This window comes from Eutrigla gurnardus, assembly GCF_963514095.1.
Source record: "Eutrigla gurnardus genome assembly, chromosome: 1".
NCBI classification, from domain to species: Eukaryota; Metazoa; Chordata; class Actinopteri; order Perciformes; family Triglidae; genus Eutrigla; species Eutrigla gurnardus.
Window position 1 is genome coordinate 9980396 of NC_139915.1, and position 21405 is coordinate 10001800.

The following is a 21405-nucleotide window of genomic DNA, read 5'->3' on the forward strand; positions in this document are numbered from 1 at the left end:
GATGAAATGACCAATAACACATTGTTCAAATAATGTAAATATTTAGTTTGCTTTAAAGGAAACCCTACTCCTTCAGTGTTTTCCTTATTTAAGGGGGGCATACAGACAGAAGTGGGAGAAGGAAGAAAAGCTGGCAGGACTGAGACTGTACAGAGCGAATGGTTGCAGAGGCACAGAGTTGAACTATGATGACATTATTTATATGATTTGACTGAGCTGGAAGCTTTTTTTCCAGTCTCTGACTTGACAAAAAGAAAAACTGTCTGGTTTGGCCTAATAAACCTGGCACTGTGACGACACAATAATCTTAGGAGGGAATGGTGGATGGATGGACACATGATAATCTTTAAGGCAGTGGACAAAATCTTCATTTAGAAAATGGCCAGAGTACTTCTTGGCAACCGGCTCTATCCTTTCTCAGACGGAGGGAGACCGAGGGAGGGTGGGTGGTTGTGTGTGAGAATGTGAGACAGATCGCTGCATGGGGAGAGCTGGGGGGGATGAAAGGAAAGGATCTGCTGAGGGCAAATTTCCATTCTGCCAAAAACTAAAGGAGAAAAAAGACAAACTTCAGCCTGCCCAACAGTTACATCACAATGACCTTCATAACATAATTCTCTAGCAGGACTCTGTTGCCTTGTAGATCATAGTCATTACCAAGACCAGTCGCCTCTACACTCGAAGGCACCTCAAGACCGCCATTGAGACACATTGGTTAATATGTAACATTGCAGGTTTTGTGTTAACATCCCACAGCTGATATCGTCAGTTGATTAGGTATGGTCAGGAATCGGTCAACCAACAGATATGTGAAATATACTTGGAACTACATGTTGATCTATTCATTTTACTGTGAATAGTAAAACATGGAAGAGTGCCCTCTGGTGTTGAATAAAAGAATGTCATCAACTCCCAACTGCATGGGAGCAAGTCACATGCTACATTACTGTGTACTCCTTGTTTCAACTATTAAACAAGTCCACAAGTGATGGCCGCTTGTTTGCCAGACTGTAGTTGAACAGATGTGAAATCATGCAAGCCAAAAAGTTGGGAGCAAGTGTCAACTTCATCTTTGGAATAAAAAGGATCAAGTTCAGGTTAAATATTCAATATTTAATAACAATGCGGGAGAGTTAAACACTGATTACAGCATCTTTTACTCTGTTCCAAATACAATACAATGAAGACGAGACAGTTTAAAGTATACAAAGTGCTGCTACATTATCATCATTGAACGTGGCTTTTCACAGATGAAAAATTCTAAATGATAGTTTTGAAATGTGTTAGTTTCAGTTCCAGCTTTGTTTAATGACGTCTGCCACAAAAAAATGTCTGGAGAAAAACAAAAGTGGGGGGGTTTACTGATTTCTCCGCCTTCAAGGATAGTTAGTCTAAAGAGTCCGGACCTTTTTCGGCATGACACGGGGGTGTTAGGCACACATTGCCAGTATTTCTGTTCAAATGTGATAAAAATGCAATGTTTCTTCCTAATTTCACTTTAGATTACATTTTTGTACAGAGCCTGGGAGGATATATTGGGAATTGTAGCAATAATTCTAATGTATCTCACTCTAAACAACAGCCTTTGCACTGCAATGAGTTGAGATGGCACTTTAGTTTTGCAATGTTTTCCTTTGTAAACAAGCAGTACATCGAGTCTGCTCAGCCTGATGTATAGTTAAATCGTAGCAGCCTGGTGCCGTTATCAGGTGATTTTAAGAAGGTAAACAGTTGACGGCCGTGCATGACGAGAGCTCTGTCACGGCACTTCTCACACGCTGCAGATTTCTTAACACGCGTGTCCTGCTGCCTTCTAATATGGCAGGGATGTCATGCTGTAAGAGTCACAGACTGATTTAGGCATATTGACTTTAACCATATGTTTAATAGATAGAAATTATTTAGACTGAATCCATTGGTGCAGTGCGAATTTTGTAACAATGTTTTAGTGTCTATATATTTGAGACCGATCTCAAAATAATATTCTATGAACATCTCCTGGTGGTTGTGCTCCATTGTTGTGGTTGTTTCCTTTTTCCTGAACTCACTTGGAAGTATAGTGACCTTCTTTGTCTCCCCCTGGTTTTTGAAAAACTACTGTAAACCTTCCCGGGCTCTACACGTTTGATCTTGCCGTTTTCTCTGATAATTTATGTAAGCAAACTCAGGATCATAACTGTATTCACAGCTGTAAGGTAGCGGAGGTCTGTGACATTGCGTTGTAAATGAAAGTGTTGTTGAAGGGCACAAACTGGTGGCTGATGATCTTGATGGCCTCTTGAGCAGCAGATCCTAAAGAAACATCATTGAGAAGAATAAATATACAGCTTGGATTCATCAGCACCGTAAAGGTAAGACTTGCTTTGTCCTTAAGTATCTGAAGAGTGCTTGTGCTATTACCTCCCAAAAATGCAGCAACTGTGTGTGGCTCTGCTGCACCATATCGACAGCTGCAGGTTATGAATGGGTAAAAGAAAAGAAAAAACAATGTTCTTAATTATTCGGCAGTCTTCATCATTGACACCAATCAGTAAATCCAACGGAACTTACAACTCGTGGATGTAATCGTCTTTGATGTTGACGTTGAGGCTGTACTCCTGCAGTAGGCTGTTCACACAGAGCTTCAGTTTGCTGATGTCGTCCTCCACCTGGTAGTTATATACTCCTGGTAAGAGACGACGTGTGATAAAAGAAAGGAAAAGGGGAAATGACTCATTTTATTTCTGTACACGAGCATCAGGGGAAATCATGTACAGACATCTTACAAGGCAAATCATTCGGTAGAGTAAAATCAGACAATTATGTGTTTAAAGCCAGTTACAAAGAGGCGTTTCAGTCTTTAAAGCAAGATCTGTATAAACCTAGGCCTCACCTGGGTAGCGAGAGTGCTGCTGATGGAAGCGATCAACAGCACGAAGCATGAGGTAGAAGACCATCTCACTGTCTGGATTGTCCATGCTTGAGGCTGAGGACACACAGCAATCATTAATTAAAGGAAAATGGTAAATAAACAAGACTGCACAGTGTGATCAGAAGAATTCTTTAATCAAATAAATGTACTTCCAACTTACTGATTTCATCTTTATTTACCGAATCCACACTATATTCCTCAGCAAGTGATCTGCAGCGCACCACCCTCAGGAAGGATGAATTCTTACCTGGACACCAACAGAAACGCAGAGTTACCAATAAACGTATAGCAGGTGAAGCAACAGAACACATGATGCTTCACTTTCAGTTTCCTCCAAAGAGCACACACAGTGACAGCATTACAAATCACAATCTCTGCATCCTCAAAGAAATGAAAACTTTTGAAGTCAGAAAAGGCAACGCTGCTGTATGATGGCAACACATGACGGACATGGTACTTTGAAGAGCCTCTAAATTAGTAACACGATTAAATGATGAATACACTGCATGAGGAATGTGAATGAAAATGCATTCACGCATATTAACGTATGTACATGCATTGGGTATGTTGATATAAAACTAATTACCATGAATAATCAGATCAGGCTGCATTATTTGATGTAGAGATTGTTTTTAACCTATGGAAATGCGAATGCCTCTGAAACCGCTGTATATAGTATGTAGTATGTACAGCATGGCGCCAGCCGCTACCCGTAACACAACGCTGAGCAAAGTGATTTCATTTAAATAAACAAAGTTAACACTTACAGAACTGTTTGATGTCCTTTTCAGAGATGCTCTCTGGTGGCTGGCAGAAAATACAAGTCATTTAAGTGGAAATCCAGTTTTTTTTGTCAAATGCATTGTAAGTAGAGCAAGATTCACTTATAAATTGAGTATTTCAGGGAAACATCTATGAATGCATAATTTAATCCCACCATGGCTGCGAGACTGACTCATAAACCACAATGACGACAAAAAGTACTGATAACAGTTTTTTGTGAGCAATGCATCACACATTTTCTCTTGACCACCATTTGTTGGACAGATGTCCATATATTAACCGTTAGCAGCTTATTGTTAGCCCTGACCATGGCAATAAGAGCTATATTTTCAGACTGGTTTTAAAGGTTTCTGCTGTGATACATCAAATCAAATTCTTCCTAGTCTCAGCTACTCCATCTGATATGAAATGTATTTTGAGTAGAAATGAATTGATTGAATAAAGCCCTATATTACTTAAAATTGACTAACTTAAATTAACTTCATTCGGGGACCAAATGGGCTTACAACATACCTTTCCAACAGACTGCAATAGACATTCTACATGTTTAGAAACAACTGCTGCATCCTGCAGGGCCTTTTCCCTGTAACTGAAATAAAGCACAATAATGAACACAAACACAAACTTACATCATTAAATTATGCACAGTTAGATGAGAAAGATAGAAGCGGATCTAATGCTGGATTAGAGAAAGTTTCCAAGAACTTCTCGGTTGCTCTTGTGCTCTACACAGCTAGCACACAATATTTCACACACTTACACATTTTGAAGGTTGATATACTTCTGAGAGTCTGCGATCATATCTGGGATGCTTCCGCGAACAGGAAGACTGCCATTGCCTTCTTTAAGAGCAAAGTCCTTGACAGCTCGCAGCATCACCCAGAAGGACGGAGTCTGGTAAACAAGCACCAACACAACAAACCATTTGAAAAGAGTAATCACCTCAAAAACTACTGCTGAAACTATGATATAAGCACCTGTGTATTTTTTAATCGAGGTCTCGGGAGAAAAGTCAATACCTGTGATGTGATGTTGTTACACTGCTCACTGGTAAAGAGGTCTTCAACAGCACTTGGAATCTGCAGGAAAGAAAGAGATGTTACTAGGTGTGACTGTTAAGTTTGACACCAGAGAAAAGAGGTTGAATGGGGTTTAAAAAGGTGACATATGTTGACCAGGACACAAGATAACTCCTAAAAACCTAAGAAATACGGCACCTTGGTTGGATTTAACGCAGTATTGACATTCTTGATAGCTTCTTCAAAGTTTTCTTCATCCTCTGGGACACCATTCTCATTCTTCAGGATCCCTAAAGAATCACAAACGCAAAATACGTTTGCATTACACAGTCAAGTGACCCAACTTGTAGGTATTTACGATCTAGAGGTCCACAGGTACCTTCACGGATAAACTGTCTGAAGGCCTCTTTCTCCTTGTAATTTTTCGGTGGCTGACTGTTATGCTGCAATGACAAATGTAGAGTGACAATTTATTGTTCAGCAACACTAACAAACAGAGTCGAGCATATATATCAGTGATGGAGCATGTGACAGATATCTTGGCACGGGGAAGACCAAAGATAACGTACTGTACCTCACGGAGCCATTTCTCCAGGTGCTTAGCAACAACGATGATCCACGGTGTGTGACTGTGATCCTACAGATTAAATAGAGAATGGAAAGAAACACTATCAGTTGTGTAAAGCTGGCGTAGTTTAAGATGACTAGTATGCAGAAAGAAATGTGCTGATCCCAAACAACACACCTTCTTATCCATGCTGTCAAGATCGTAGGACTCAATGTGATTCTTGAATTCGGCAAAAGGCTTGTACAATCTGAGGTCCTCCAAGGCATTGTCCGGGTGCGATTCAATCACTGGGGAGAGAGGCATGGTCACAACACAAGGGCAAACGTATGATCATGAAAGGGGAAGCTACTAAACAACATCTCATTTCTGGGGTAAGGTGAACAATTAATAAATGACAGACTGTTCCTATGAAATTTATTGTGCTTTTTTTCTATATTTTATTATGTTTCTTATCCTTGTATTGCTTCTATTCTAGTGCTTTTTGATTCTGCTTTTGGGACAGATGGATTGTGAAGAAAAGGAAAGTATTAGGACAGGGTGGTGATGTTAATTGCTGTTGTTTTTCATTTGTAGGATGTCCTTTGTTTTGTTGCTCAATCGTTTTAGGGATTCTGTGGATGTTTGGCGAGATTGTTCCGTTTTCTATGTCATGTACTTTACACCTTGTACCTTGGATTGTTTTGTCTTCTATATCCATAAATAAAATTAAATCAAATGTCGATAAACAATTTTAAGAAATCTAATTTTATGTAACCATTAAGCAAAAAGTGTGGATACAGACAGATAAGATGTCGACAATCTTATGTAAATCTTCATGACTATAGATGGTAATTTATTACATGCTATATTCATCACAGTATTGTATTTGCAATTTCACGGGTTCATGCTCCACTGACAACTGAAAGCTTTACCCGTGTATAAATAGAAAACCAATTAAGAGTCTAAGGGTTGGGATATGAATAAGAAAAAATGGAATCAAAATGCTGTTGAACTAACCTGTATGCTCCTGAACCACCAGTCTCATGTAGCCAATCAGGCCATAGCTTTTGCAGACTAGGAAAGGTACAGAGGCACTCCACAGAACTGAGCCCAGCCTCAAACATGTGCTGTTGGATTTTAGAAAAAAAATGTGACATGTCAACTGGACAGAAAATAAAGCAATAACAAAACAAACTATTTGAAATATAGAAGTTTATACAAAAGAAGTAAACAAGTCTATAAAATTAAAGGTGTAAATGGGTTCGCCAATTATAATCAATTATCAGCACCATGTTGGCCACCAACCTACTAACATAAAAACATATGTATGTTAAAACAGTCTTTAAAAGTTTAAAGTCATGATTTAAAGGGTTAAAATGGCTTTTAGATCACATCTATTAACCCTTTAAGATCACATCCTCGCCCGTATTGTGCTTATTTGACAATGAATGCATGAACAAAATATAATGAGCTACTAACCAATTTCAACCAAAAGCACCGTGTGAATAAATAAATAAATCAGAATTGGGAAATTTGGTGGTAGTTAGCTGGCAGAAACTTTTCAACGATCATATCAAATTCATTATATACCGCCTATCTATCCTGTTTCACTTGGAAATATTTCACAGTACAGCAGCTAGATACTCTTGGACTACCATTTCACTTTATGTTACAAAGTTATGATACTATATTTTTAAAATCAATCCCATCCAGACAGCTCAAGGCTCCACCCATGCTAGACTACACATACATTTGATATTTCTTTGAAATAATAGTAAAAATTCTAGTTCCGACAATAAAATGTAAGAGTAAAGATTAACTAGATCTCATACCTTTCTGGCAACTGGACAGCAATCACTATAGTAAATCTGTGGAAAAACTCTGGATTGTTGTCCAGCAGCTTGTCTGGACTCTGCAGGCACAACAGAAAATACAAGAGGGATCTCTGTCACCATCAGAGTGATGACACCATCAATATATATTTATACATATTTTATTCATAGAGCTATTTGTATATAATGCAACATTTGAATGTTTGACCTCTCTTATATTTGTATTGAATCTGCTCTTTTTTCTTTTTTTTTGTTACATTATTACTGATGTGAAAGTAAATCTGTGGTAGCATGTGAAAATCAAACAGTACCCACCTCCTCCACAAAGTTTCCAGAGACATCACTGTTAAGTTCCTGTAGCAGCTCAGTGGCTGCATGTGCTCTGTTCTGCAGAAACAAAAAAGGTCAGGGCTCATACAAATACATTGCAACCCTCCATAATAATACTATTTGCACTTGCATATGTTCATAACACATACATTAATTTACTGCAGCAAGACATACCTTTCCGATGCTATTGTTGCTCAGGAAAAAACTGAAAGACAACACCAAGAGGTCAACCATGAAGTAAAACCGACACATGAATTCAAGCTTTGACCTATTTATGAAAACCAATAATAAAAAATGCTGTCTTACTTGTTTCCAACATCTTCCCCAGAAACTGTGTGTCCATCAACTATGGTGAATGCGCCAATACCTGAGAAAGAGATCACTGAATTAAATCAGAAAGACGCTTCCATACACCTGCAGCATTACCACGTCCAAGCGTCTGTTGTACCTGGAAGCACCAGGTTCTTCAGTATCTCGGTTCCAGTCGCTGTGGCGTTGATGAGACAAACGTGTGCATTCTCCAGTGACTCCTGGCCATGATCACCCCACAGCCTGCAAGATAACACGGACAAGTGTTGCCACCTAGTGATACAATTCACCCTCAACCGCTATATCAACACAGCGAGCAAATTAGCAAGAATTAACCTAGCTACTGCTATGACAGGTTCGATAGCATTGACTGCCATGTATTGCTACACTTGTTTTACTATTAAACACTGTGGAAATAGCGGCACATGATATCGGTGACGGCTGCCACCAGACCAGCTGGCCATTCGTATGGGCAAGCAAACAACAAAACAGATAAACAGAGCCACCCACCCCCATTAACCTCATAGCTAATGGGTTAGCTCGCCCGTGCTGTTTGAACTATAACGCTAATAGCAAGCTAACGCTGGCTAACGTTAGCACTCCTGCCTCTCCAGCGTATCTGCTTGGACCTCTCAAATGAAAACAGACAATAGACATTTAGCCGAAGGAATTTAAATTATGTACGAAATCCACTATGTAGTTTAAATGTACCTAAGTTGTCTGTCGTATTTCTGTTCTTTGGAGGCTTTGGTTGCTGCCATGGTATCTTTCCAGTGAGTGACGTCACGGAGACATTTTACTTCCTCAACGACAGATTCGACACAAAAATGCTCGCGTGAAAAATCCGCTGCGCACTTTCGTTATAAATTGTAACACACACACGAGGCATACATATTGTGTTGATATCAAAGTAAATCATACAGTGACACAGAGTAAAAAATGAAATAAATTAATGGAGGCAGTGTCGCGCGCAGACCCCAAAGAGAGGAAGGGACGACAACAAAGACGGCAAATTAACATCTCAGACTGAATTAAAGGGGTGAGCTGAAACTGACACACTTTGTGAACTCGTGTGACAAACAGAGCAGGAATTATAACATATTTTTAAAGTTACTTAAAATGTGTTTGTATCAATGTGATGTCATCAAATTGCTCATTCTCTCTTTAAGATCAAACCTAAATGTAGGTCAGTTCAATCTGAGAAGTCCTCACATTTGAACATTTGGATCCATAGATCCATTTTTTGCTAGAAAAACACGACTCAAACGCGTTCAATCATTAGCCTACCGAAAATTATTCACACTTATTTTTCTTTGACTGATAAAAATAATCAAGTATCAGCTCACAGCTGATTGGTTTACACTTTAACAACTTTACACTGCATTTCATACAGCAAATCAGAGCTTTATAAAACAAAAACACAACAAAATAATGAAAACGTATTCGTCCGTTGTCTAGCCTCCATTCTGAAACAACTAGAAAACAAATCACTGGAAAGCATAAAGGGTAGCCTACAATACAAATATTTAAAGAAAGTGCGTTGATTTAATGAGCAGAGAATGACACTCCTCATGAAACACGATAGTCTAAAATGACGTATCCCTCACTATATTTTGTGTATACAACAATACATTATAATCATATTGTGAAAAGGACTGTCCTAATGCAGATGAGCGTTAACACCTCGGACGGGGGGGCGTGTCAAGCCCGGGATGAATGCCCTTCCCCTTCGGCCACTACATAAACTTCATCAATAGCTGCGTCGCTTAATACCCGTGTCCTTCCTCCACGTGCGCACAGGAGCGCAGAAGACAAACGCCGACGACTTGGTCAGACTCGACTCTTGCAGAGACAATGACGGGGAATCTCTGGGGATATGGCAAAGAGGACGGTAAGACCTCACAGCATCCAGACTCCTTTACTGCTTTGCCGTCCACAGTGGAGGCGATGACCCCTCTCCCACAAGAGCCTACATGTTTATTTTTGCTTGGCTAACCCAGAGGAGGGACGCTGTTAATGCGAGATTAGCAGCGTGCTTAAAGGGATGCCTGCTGTCAAGTTAACCTGGCTTTCCATCCTATTTGCCTTGGGTTCTTCAGCGAGGGACATTGCATTGCATCAGTGTCATCATGACCAATGCAAGACAGTCTTGAGTGAATTTCACAGATTTGTTTTTTTTTATTTATTCACTGCTGTGTATTAAAGCTGCTCTGTTGATTGCTTATGTTCTTTTTTTATGATAAGGTCCTTTTGTGTGGCACAAAAACTATCCCGTTGCCGAGGGAGACCGGCAGTCTCCCATTGACATTGTCCCTCATCAGGCTTCACATGACTCCAGTCTGGGTCCGATTGTCCTGAACTACGATCAGTGTACCTCCACCAAAATTGCCAACAATGGAAACTCTGTTGTTGTGGAGTTTGAGGACTCTGATGACCGTTCAGGTGAGAAAACATACTTACAATATGTGTAACGTAGAGTTTTTGTAATACAGCAGAAATCCCACCTACAAAAAACATTCTCCGTAATCACACTTTGGTCCCTCAATATCATACTCGGGTCTAGATAGGACTATACATTAATATGACACGACCTATGACAATAAAAGAATACCGATTGCAATTATTAACAGAGATAACAGTTCAGGTACAATCTGATAGCTTTTGTCACTGTCAGCCACCTGCAGGAGAAATCTGCAAGAGAGTTTGCTTTCAATAAAAACATTTTTTTGTTTTTGTTGAAAAGTGCAAATGATGTGCATAACTGACCGTAATCAAAGGTTACAAATAAACCTGTGATTATGCTGCAGGGAAGTGAAGCCAGCAGTTAACTGTATGATCATCTGTCTGCTGGACAAGAGATATAATAACTTCAGGTGATCTCAATGGTTATTATGACCCGATTTGCTTTTTATCGCTGGGTGGATCCGTGTTAAACACCCGCTCATTAACATGAGGACGAGCTCAGAAATGTGGGGCTGTTTGGCTCAGACAGTTTCCACAGAGCAAGCAAGAAGCAACCACTGAGAGCAATTAAGAGAGAGGAGACCTGTAGGGAAACTAATGCACTTCCTCAGCACTTCTTCAGTTCAGATGAGGTGCGCAAATCCCCTTAACCTGCTGTTTGTCACGTGCGGCTTGCTCTGGATGTATGCATGCATGCTGGGTATTCACACATAATGGGGTTCTGTGTCACTGGTAATTTGTCAGGAAAAGGAGGATAGAACACAATAGACATGTTTCTAGACTGATGGACAATATGGATAATCAGATTCAATGGTAATACTAAATATAAGAACCAACATGACTGGAGTTAAGTTAATTCTAATGAATGCATTTCTCTCCTCAGGCAGTCATTCATGTTGGCATAATCAAGGCCAGGTTTTACAACACGATTTCACCTTTAACCATCTGATACAACACATAAGTTATTTATAAGTGGCTATCTACTTATCACCTCGTTTTCTAGATTAATAATTCATTGTAGTTAACACATTTTCATGTAACAGCTCACGCTCTTCTCGTGCTTATCCTACATCTATATTGTAAGATGTGCCAGATGAATATTTTTGCTCTCGTGTGTCACTCATGCATAGCTAATCTGACCTGGACTCGTGTGGCCTGTTTGTCAGAAGGATGTCAGCAGCATCGCAATGAATAACAGTCAGATTAGAACGCCGTTCTCACCCAGCAATGCAAGCCATAGGCTCCCAAAACGGTGCTATTCTGATAATGGCCTGAATGTCAATATGATGTATATTGAAGCTATTCAACCTTATTGGCCAATGGGCCTGAATGTTAAGCTAAACGTAGCTTAAATGTAGCTTCATTTAGCATAGGATCGGCTATTCGTGTCTCCACCTAAAGCTTGTGCCACAGAGCTCTAATGATATATGGGTTGGTAAAGCAGGCAGCAGGTTGGTGCTCGTGTTTCAGCTTTCACTAAGTGTGACTAGGTTGACTCGTCCTGCTGTGGTACTAAGCATCCTCACAGGATGTTCTGTGCAGCCTTTTTGCTGAATAGCAGTTTGTTAACCAACCGCAGACATTAGTGTGAATGCTTAACCATTTTAGTTGCATTCATTTGCATGTCATCTTCTACAGTGATCCGGGGAGGCCCTCTCGACAACCCCTACAGGCTGAAACAGTTTCACTTCCACTGGGGCGGAAAGGGCTGCCATGGCTCCGAGCACACCGTTGCAGGAAACGGCTATGCTTCTGAGGTTCGTGTCTCGATACTTCACTGTGCCAGCGTCTAATTATCAAATCATATAATAACCAATTTCATTTATATTTAACAATAAAAAGCTTTTCTTTCCTACTATTTGCCTCTCTAGCTACATTTAGTACACTGGAATGCTGTCAAGTACAACACGTTTGGGGAGGCGGCAACCGCTCCTGATGGCCTCGCTGTCCTCGGCATCTTTTTAGAAGTAAGATGTTTTATCTGAATGGTGATTCCATTTTCTGTCCGTGCGCCTCCTTTCCTCTTCATTTTTGCATCGGTATCAAGAATGAAAGACAGCATAATGTGTTGTAGTCCAGCCATGCTGTACTTCATTCATTATTTGTGTGTACATTAAACCATGCTATTTAGTTTAGCTTCATGTTCTGATCTGTGTATCTCTGTGTGCGGTGATTTCAAAAGGTCATCGAATTTTGAAGAGAAAAATGATTTGTCACAAAGTTGTGTACATAACGCCACGTGTTTCTAGTTGTAAACCTAGTCGTGTTGTGATAGTCAGAGTATTTGCCTCCAGTGTTGTGGTGCTGCAACCTGTGGTTATGATACGTCAGTACAACAATGATGAAGATTGTAAACGTATAAATATTTGATATGGATTCCCTCCAAAGGTCGCAAATCACTTCAATCTTGTCTGTTATGTCAGACAGGTGACGAACACCGATGGCTCCACATGATAACCGACGCTTTGTTCACAGTGAAGTTTAAGGTGAGTGTTTGTTTGCCACTGGATTTTATTACATCTAATATTCATGTGACCTTCTCTCAGCATTATTGCAGTTTGTGTTTGTATGTCTGTTACAGGGCAGCGTCACAGATTTCAAAGGTTTCAACCCCAAGTGCCTCCTGCCCAGCAGCCTCCACTACTGGACCTACCTGGGCTCACTGACCACGCCCCCCCTGCACGAAAGTGTCATCTGGATTGTCGTCAAGGAGCCAATCGCAGTGTCTGAAAAGCAGGTGTGTTGCAAACATGCTCCTTTGACCGCCGTGCGTGCCAGATTTCTATCGTGTAAACCACTGTAGTAGTTATTATTCCAGGTCATGTGACACAGCCATTCATACTCCACATTAACCCCAATCCCATAGTAGACAACCCCTCTGGCACACGATCTATATTTCCCTTGACTACAGAAAAGAGGCAACTACATGAAGTATACAGTCAAATATTTCTTATTCATAATGAATGGAAAACATATCAAATATGTTCATATCTGAAATAGGACAGTGATATGATTTTTTTTTACACAAAACATACGTTATATTTTCTTGATTCCCAACTGCACATGAATGTTATGTTCAATGCTTTAGAATATTACTGATTGCTTTCATATATTTTTTGGAGCAAATGATCTGCACCCATGTTTCTCTGAGGTTAAATGTTGTTTTACTTTAAATGACACAGCTACACACAGTGATACCTGGAGACCTGATGCTGCAGTTGATCAGTAATAAAAATACATTTTATTTATAGAACACTTTTCATTTCATTTGCATGTCAGTTGTGTCGTCCATGTTTCTTGGCCTGCATAATATTAGGCTATGCTCCACGAGGGATCAGGGATCCTTTATTCATCTTCCTCCTCTTGTGGAGCATCAGTATGCTGGGTTTGAGAAGTTGTGGGTGGTGGTGGTGAGGTTTACCTCTATGCTGTAGCATGTGCAGAAATGTACTAAGCATGATGTTATATTTAGCGTCCAGAACAAGAGCAGGCATCATTCATGTGGTTGTCGTGTTTAGGGTTGATTTGTGTTCATCCCCCCATCTTCACACTGAATTGAATCAGAAAGTTTAGGTCTGGTCGCCCCGGGTTGTTGACAAGTTAAGTTGACTAGCCGGATGTCTGCAGCCGTCCAGGTCTCTCCGTGTGCTGGTCCTGTGGCGACTGCTGCCAGCCTCTGGATTACTCGCACAACTTTGTTGATCTTTTCTCGTCTAGTTCCCCATTTTTAACTCCAGGATTGTACACGAGGAATCAGGAGTTTTAATGACGCTGGCACCTCAGGCGTAGCATGAGCGATCCGTCTGTAAACCCATGTGTGTAGCGTAGCTGGGGGGTGAGGCTTAAGCTAGGCAACTGGCCTCACAACCTATGACTCCAGTCTCAAGCCTTTGATCCCCTCCAGCTGATTATCCTGATGGATGGATGGCTGGATGTGTGCAGGGCTTTAATTGAGAAATGCTTGCATGGAGACGCAGCAGGGGAAAAGCCCTTACATAAGAGGGTATTATTTTGTTTTTAATTTCCCCTCATAATGATAGACATAAGCTAAAATGGATTATCCAAAAGGAGGGTGATGTGTTTGTGCTTTTTACATTTTTGAAAGGGCCCTGAGTCATGGAATACATCTGGTAATATTCAGGTAGGTAAGGACTGTGGATTGTTGGACTTTTTAAGGTGCTTACAGTGTCTAGTATGGAGCCTATTCAACCTCAGAAATTCAATTGTTTTGCAAAATATGAAGATGAAAATCCTTGTCTCTCCAAATGCAGCTGGGCAAGTTTAGAACGCTTCAGTTCACCCGAGAGGAAGAAGATCAGAGGACACGCATGGAAAACAACTTCAGGCCTCCCCAGCTTCTCAAAAACAGGAAAGTGCGATCCTCCAATTAATGTGACCCCAAGAGATCTGCCTATAAAGACTCTTTGATTAGACAACAGTGAATGCATTGATTTGATTGTACTATTTACCTCATGGAAGCTTGTCTTGAGGATTTCTGATTTTCTTTGTACAGTAGAGTCGTTCTCATCACTGCCAGCACGTTGTGTCCCTCCGGTCAGAAGCTTCCATGGCAGAGGACGGAATCAGCTTTTTGAACGATTTTAGGGAAAAATAAAAGGGATGTTATGAAGCTATATAATAATTACTTTATGCAAGTTTCTTTAAAGACTAATATCTGCTATTTGGTGATATCGTATTGTAATAACAAGGGATATGTGAATGCGGATTCAGGTGTTGGATGTGTACTTGTACTGCCTTAGGTGTTCAAGGAAAACAAGTGTTGCTGAGGCAAGCTCTTGTTAGGTGCTATTATATGTAACTATTGTGTGTGACGAAGGTGTGTTTGCAGCCTGGTCTCCCACCACTATGCCGTCTATGCAGATTCACGGCCTCGGCCTCCTCAGTGACCCCGATCAAAACCCCCGTTGATCCGGCCTGGTGGATTCCTTGGGGGCCAAAGATCCCTCCCAGTCCAACAAGCCCAACACTGAAGGTGGGACTGGATTAGTGCTGCGTTGCTTAGAGTGCTCCGTTTGGCCATGACGTAGAGCATGAAAGTCTCAGGTCCTTTAGAGCTCAAGAGATTGAGATATTCACCTACAGCAGGGTGGTTTAGTATTTTAGCAAGCTCTCCAGATTGACATCTTCTTTCTTATTCGGGGTGTGTTATTTATAACCCCAGCAGCCCTAACGAGGAGCGAATGAATTCAATATTTCAATTAGACTCTGAATCTTTGTCTGTAAACTGCGTCCTGCCTGTGGGTGTCTCTACCATGCAGGAGGAGCTGCACGCTGTTCTCTCCTCTGAAGCTGCACTTGCATGAGAAACACATGCACCGTATGTAAAAGCGTGACAGGTGTCTCACTGGGGAGAGTTATGGCAGCTTTGTGTAACGCTGGTCCTTATTTAGATCGACTAATATTTTACTAAGACAGAGGTATGGAAGGGATAAACTCCTATTGTTCCCGTACAACAAAACGCACACAGGAAGAATGGCATCTCAGTTATGATTGTTTGTGAAAGAAGATTGAAATTGTAATTTATGGATTGTCTGAATATGGTTTAATGCATTCTAAAATATTGTGATGTTTGCTGAATGAAATAAAATTAAGTCATTAAGTAAGTTTGTTTGGCTGTGATTATTTTTCATCCCATTTGAAGCCAGATTCCTAGACTGACATTTAGATATACACAAACAAGACGCTTGGCGTTTCTAAACCAGACAACTGACAGAGTACAAGCATTGTTCACCTTCTTTGTTTAATCTGCTATAACTGAACCTTGTACCTGGTATCTATGGTAGGGTTTTGTACAGAAGAGCCATTCAAGCAAATGTTTAAACTCACACTCACTGATCAGAAGCAGCACCAGGTTCAAGGTAATTAGTAGCCAGGTTGTAGCCCAGAGGGATGAAGGACCGAGAGAAGGAACATGGACTGTGATCACGGTCAATGATTGACCTGCTGTGTTCATTGAGCCAGTTTGATTAAGGCCTTAAATAGTCGGTCAGTACGATGGAGTAGTAAAGTAAACATTATCATTTGACTAATGTTGTGATAAATGTCCAAAACCGGGATCAGATGAACAGAACTAATAAAGAAAGAATGTCCTTAAATTACCCTATAATAAATGACCCTACCTCATATTGAAATAAAGTAGATAAGTTGATTGGCGTGTAACTGCATTAATAACTATGTTAATTTCCTGTTCACATTAACATTTGGATGTCTAAGAAGATTCTGAGAAACCAATGTTTTCAGTCATTTTTGCTAACCAGTTACACTTTTGAGCTTTGACAGAGAGAAGTATGTCAAATAATTTCCCTTCTTTTTAAAAATCTTAATTTGTTCAAATCTGTGGCTTCAACTTGTGGCTACACTGTTTTTCCAGCAGGTGGCAAAATTGAGGTATAGATGCAGAATATCCCTGTATGTATACTTTAGCTGGTATTTTATGGTCTTATGGTTTATGGAAATGGTCATAACCACATCCACTCCTACACACCCCCTACACTCAACTGCACACTCATCACTAGACAACCAGTTGATCAAGTTAACAGTTTCAAATTCCTAAAATCACTGTCTGTGGCCCCCGACCTCCTCTTACTCCTATAAAAGCATCATCCAACCCATCCTAATGTACTGTTACCCCTGCTTCTTCACCTTGCTCACTGTCACCAGCAAAAAAATCCTCAAAATCCCACAGCATCCAATATAATTGCCTAGCACATGCAGACAGCCCTAACCATCCCCTGAACCAATTTTTCATACTTTCATACCCATCTGGCTGCAGATATTGAGTACCGGACTGGAAAAAAGCCCATTTAAAAGAAACTGTATCCCCTCAGCCATCACAGCCTTAAACAAATCCATGCAGACCTGATATTTCACCCCTGTGTCATGTCTTTGTTTATATGTTTGACCGTGGTATGTGTGGGAGAGGGGTTGTTAGTGTTACTTGTGGTATGTGTGGGAGAGGGGTTGTTATCTGATACTTGTTATTGTTTTATTGTAACTCTGCCCTGTAAACTCTGATTTATGTGTGAAAACAATTATCCCCATGGGGACATTAAAGAACCTAACCTAACCTAACCTTTAATGCCACTTGTAAGAAAATATTAAACAACACATTAAACACTTATTTACTTATTTAATTTTTACATTTATTTTCTTTTGCTTGCAAATTTAAATGTATTCGTCTTTTTTTTGTGTGATGTTTTTGGTCTATAAATCCAGCTTGTGTTGCTGCGTCCTGTAGGTGGCAGTATCTACTGTCTTTTGTATCACATGGAGCAAGAACTCTGGTTTGCCTTTTAACAGGCACAAGGATTTAATTTTAAAGAAGTAAAAATAAACCACAGGCAGTGGTTTACTGTACAGTATCTTGGGTACACAGAAATGGTTTTGTGTGACAGTGATTTATTTCATAGAAAATGGCTGACTACAACAGAAACACGTATCTCACATCCAAAGAGACAGCAATATTTCGCTATCAGTAACACATGACCTTGCCTTTGCCCGTCTTTGTCTGTCCTCCGTGCCACTATTGTTTGAACCAAGAGGTTGCATTACCTCGTCTGGTTTCATTTCCATCTAATTGCTGATGGCTGTGGAAAAATGCAGTTTCAGGTTAATGAATAAAGAATGAAAGTGGGTGTGTGAGAAGTATATTTAACACATATTCTCAAACAATCCTTTCAAAATAGCATCAGGGGGCTTTATTGAGACTGAGAATACCTTAGTGGACACATCATCGTCAGCCGCAATCGATGTGCCATGAAATATGATATTACAGTCAGGCCTCAGAAATAGAGTCAGTCACACGTATTTTTAGCATCAGGATATCTATTTGCTTGTTGTAGTGATTTTTCCCAGACACAGCAACATCTTAGCAACTTGTGAAATACAAACCTGCCGGTCGAATGAGCAGCAGATAAACTTGCTGGTCACACAGAAGAATTAAGTGTTTGAGAGAATGAATTAGACCTATATGTTTGTTAGATGATGAGGGAAAGATACGACCGCAACACCACACCATCGTTGTTTTATCAATGCCAAACATGAATGTAGACCCATGTCTACAACTCACAAGCTAAACTAAGATTATTAAATTCTGTATATAACCAATCTCTTCGAAAAATGTATGTGGCCTATTCATTTAAAGGGCCACTCCACTAATTTTACACAACCAAGTTTGTCACAGAAAGAGTGGAAAAAATGTCTTCTGTGGCTCTGATAGAGCTTTGCTAATGTTCCTCAATGTAAGGATCAAATAGTGTACTCAAAGTATAAAAAACAAAACTACTGTAGGATAATATTTAATCCTAGCTCCATATTACTGGATTATGAGTAGGGATGCATTAATGTATGAGCAACATTTACGGGGGAGTAAATCAACCCATGCATTGTATTCTATAAACTCATCGTAGTATTTGTATTTAATAAATATGCATAGTAACTAACTATAGCTGTAAAATATCCGAGACGCAGAAGATAAGAAGTACAGTAAAACATAGCATAAAGTAGAAATATACTTAAAGGAGCAGTGTGTATGATTTAGTGGCACCGAGTGGTGAGGTTGCTGATTGCAAATGAATAAACCTCCGCTCAGCCCTCAGAGAACTACGGTGGCCTTCAGGTAACATAATAACATGAAAGAATCTCTAGATCCAGTGTTAAGTTTGTCCTTTCTGGGCTACTGTAAATGTGGCGGTGCAACATGGCGGACTCCACGGAAAAGGACTCCCAACGTAGATATGAGGGCTCAGTCTCAGCTAAAGAAAAGACTTAGTTTCAGGTGATGATAAAACGTTATAAATGTCCCTAAAGCCTACACACATAACTGCTCATCATTTAATGTGCGTGTTACAGAGGGCATGCACCAGGACGGGAGGCGATTTACATAAAAGGCCCACGCTAAGGACAAAGAGATACACTCCTGACCTTGACTGCTTTGTAACCTTTTGGAGTTACAATACTAAGAGAGCACCTTTAAGTGACATGTAATTATCTGAATTCTACAAACAGAATACAACAGTCACAAAGCTGCAAAGGCTCAAACCATGTTTTCTACTTAAACCTCACAACTTCATTTGACTCTCACTATTGTATCTAACCTTCTTATCTCACTGTTTTTAATGACACCACAGTCTCCACAGACTTCTCCTGTTTCACCAGTAAGGCCGAAAAAGGGATTCTCTACTCCTAAATCCTTTTACGTTTCCCAATATTGCCAAGGACAGAGACTCTATCTGGCAATCAGGGGACAGGACTAACGGTACAGTTGCCATGGATACAAACAGCACATGTAGCACAACACAGTTGTTGGCCAGCTCATATCTCCCCTACTTGCCTACGAGCCCGTGATCCATCGCCATCACCCTGTCAGAAAATAAAACCTTACCGCCAAAATATCTGAAGCTTCTTTCCCCCAAACACCCCTTTGGTGACACGTGTGTGTTCCCGTATTCATTAGGGAGCTTTATTTAGTAGCATGTTATCTACTTTTCAGTCCTGTGATACCCGACGTATTCTATCCAACCACACACACACACTACACACACCACCTGTCCTTTCTGAATGTTGATGTCTGGCCTTCACCCAGGTTCAGGGTCGGGTTTTTAGGTTCAAGTGTAACAACAATATTCACCTTTAATGGCACACGTATATCCAGAAAATAAAATTAAGGGTGTCAGGCAGTGGCCTTGGTTCACAGTGGAGTATAAATCACAGCAGAGGGGAAGGGATGTGGCTCCTTCTCTTCGGCACGCTGTTGGTGGTCTGTTATGATAATTAAAGAAAACAGAGCTTCGCTGTCGTTGGACAGGGGTCGTGATCTGTAATTCTATACTAGGTTGTCAACTCATATACCATAAAGGCTTTGATCTATGGGCTATATATTTCAGAAAATATATGTTAGCTGCCTCTGGCTTTTGGTATTTGATATTTGGCCTTATCACCTATACCTACAGTAAATGTTGAATGTGACGCTGCTACTCAGACTGCGAGGTACGACAGTCACACCCTGACCTCCGTCATCTGATCCCGACACTGTAGGCTCACCCAGCATTGGGTCATGACATATTCTGAGTGGGCATCAGACACCTACACGGCCTTCAGGGAACTCGTCCGACTTAACTCGGTGACCCGTAAAGGCCTTTCGATTCAATCCAAGTTCTCACTGTTTGCACAGGGTGTCTATGGCAACGCACACAGTCAGTGCTGCATCACAGCTCAGTCGACCCCTATTTATTTCACACGCATCTGTTCAAAATCAGCGTCAGAGACACTTGGCTTGCTCAATAGATATGTAAAACTAACCGCAACAGACTTGCAGACCTGAATGAATCAGAGATTTACATTCTGGGAAAGGTTGATGAGAGTTTAATGATCACACAAACAAACCCATTTCCAACGTTGACACAATATTTTAAAAGGCATCTCTTTTTGGTACCGGAATGTTTTCATGGTGTACTCACACCGTCCATACTTCATTACGATGTCATCTTCTATCATGTATTTTGAATGATTGTTGATCATTCAACATGTTTTCATAAGTTGGACCTCTCTGCGACTTTTTAAGACTGCAGTCATGCTAGGATGCTGAACGCTGCTCAGGCGTAATGCTGCTTGATGCTAAATGTTTGCATGTGAACACGCTCACAGAGACAATGCTAACATGCTAATGTTGAGCAGGTAACACTTACCAGATCCACAGTCTTAGTTTTACCTTCTGGCTTGCTAACATGATGGGATTGTTGTTATTCTTGTAGACAACATAAACCAGACCAGATCCAAGAATTCAGGCAAATTAAACCTTTTGAGCAAAACAGTAGAAAACATCTTCTGAGGGCCATGAATGTCTTTACAAAACGTTTGAGGTATTTCAGTCTGGACCAAACGTGACAGACAGACCAACATTATTATTCATAGAGCCATGCTGCCAGCTTGGCTAATAAATATTTGATTTTGCAGAAACTGCTACACTATTACAAAGAAAACAGAAAAGGAATATAATAGATGAATGTAATAGATGGTAAAAATGAAATCAGGTTGACTTGATCCTTCAGCTTCAGACAAAAGTGTATATTTAATTCTAATTCAAGTGAATCTGCTTTGCTTTTCTTCCATCCCCAGACAGGCCAATTAAAGAGTGATTGGATAACTTAATGGGTCTGACTGGGATAGACCCATGTGATCATCTCTCTGTCT

The 21405-nt window shown here is 40.4% G+C and overlaps 2 protein-coding genes across 2 annotated transcripts; one reads left to right on the forward strand and one right to left on the reverse strand.

Moving 5' to 3' along the window:
* Window positions 1–1116: 1116 nt before the first annotated feature.
* On the reverse strand, window positions 1117–8525 carry nae1 (nedd8 activating enzyme E1 subunit 1). The gene is made up of 20 exons (XM_084013558.1): window positions 8443–8525; window positions 7871–7974; window positions 7729–7789; window positions 7597–7627; window positions 7408–7479; window positions 7093–7172; window positions 6278–6387; window positions 5459–5568; window positions 5288–5350; window positions 5093–5156; window positions 4912–5003; window positions 4714–4773; window positions 4455–4588; window positions 4208–4283; window positions 3679–3718; window positions 3072–3158; window positions 2873–2965; window positions 2551–2665; window positions 2401–2450; window positions 1117–2292 (listed from the first exon to the last, which is right to left on the reverse strand). Exons 1-20 carry the CDS (start codon window positions 8490–8492, stop codon window positions 2183–2185), a joined length of 1602 nt encoding a protein of 533 aa, XP_083869684.1. The 5' UTR covers window positions 8493–8525; the 3' UTR covers window positions 1117–2182.
* A 952-nt stretch (window positions 8526–9477) lies between these two features.
* On the forward strand, window positions 9478–15808 carry ca7 (carbonic anhydrase VII). The gene is made up of 7 exons (XM_084013566.1): window positions 9478–9622; window positions 9976–10173; window positions 11833–11951; window positions 12066–12161; window positions 12618–12680; window positions 12776–12931; window positions 14466–15808. Exons 1-7 carry the CDS (start codon window positions 9586–9588, stop codon window positions 14583–14585), a joined length of 789 nt encoding a protein of 262 aa, XP_083869692.1. The 5' UTR covers window positions 9478–9585; the 3' UTR covers window positions 14586–15808.
* The last annotated feature ends 5597 nt before the right edge of the window (window positions 15809–21405 follow it).

Excerpts from the sequence above, each read along its gene's own strand:
- ca7 (XM_084013566.1), top strand. The coding sequence starts at position 9,586 with ATGACGGGGAATCTCTGGGGATATGGCAAAGAGGACG. Across the intron at positions 10,174-11,832 it reads GGACTCTGATGACCGTTCAG|TGATCCGGGGAGGCCCTCTC; the intron begins GTGAGAAAACAT and ends CATCTTCTACAG. Across the intron at positions 12,932-14,465 it reads TCGCAGTGTCTGAAAAGCAG|CTGGGCAAGTTTAGAACGCT; the intron begins GTGTGTTGCAAA and ends CTCCAAATGCAG.
- nae1 (XM_084013558.1), bottom strand. The coding sequence starts at position 8,492 with ATGGCAGCAACCAAAGCCTCCAAAGAACAGAAATACGACAGACAACTT. Across the intron at positions 5,569-6,277 it reads GGTGGTTCAGGAGCATACAG|TGATTGAATCGCACCCGGAC; the intron begins GTTAGTTCAACA and ends CTCTCTCCCCAG. Across the intron at positions 5,157-5,287 it reads TGGAGAAATGGCTCCGTGAG|CATAACAGTCAGCCACCGAA; the intron begins GTACAGTACGTT and ends TTGTCATTGCAG.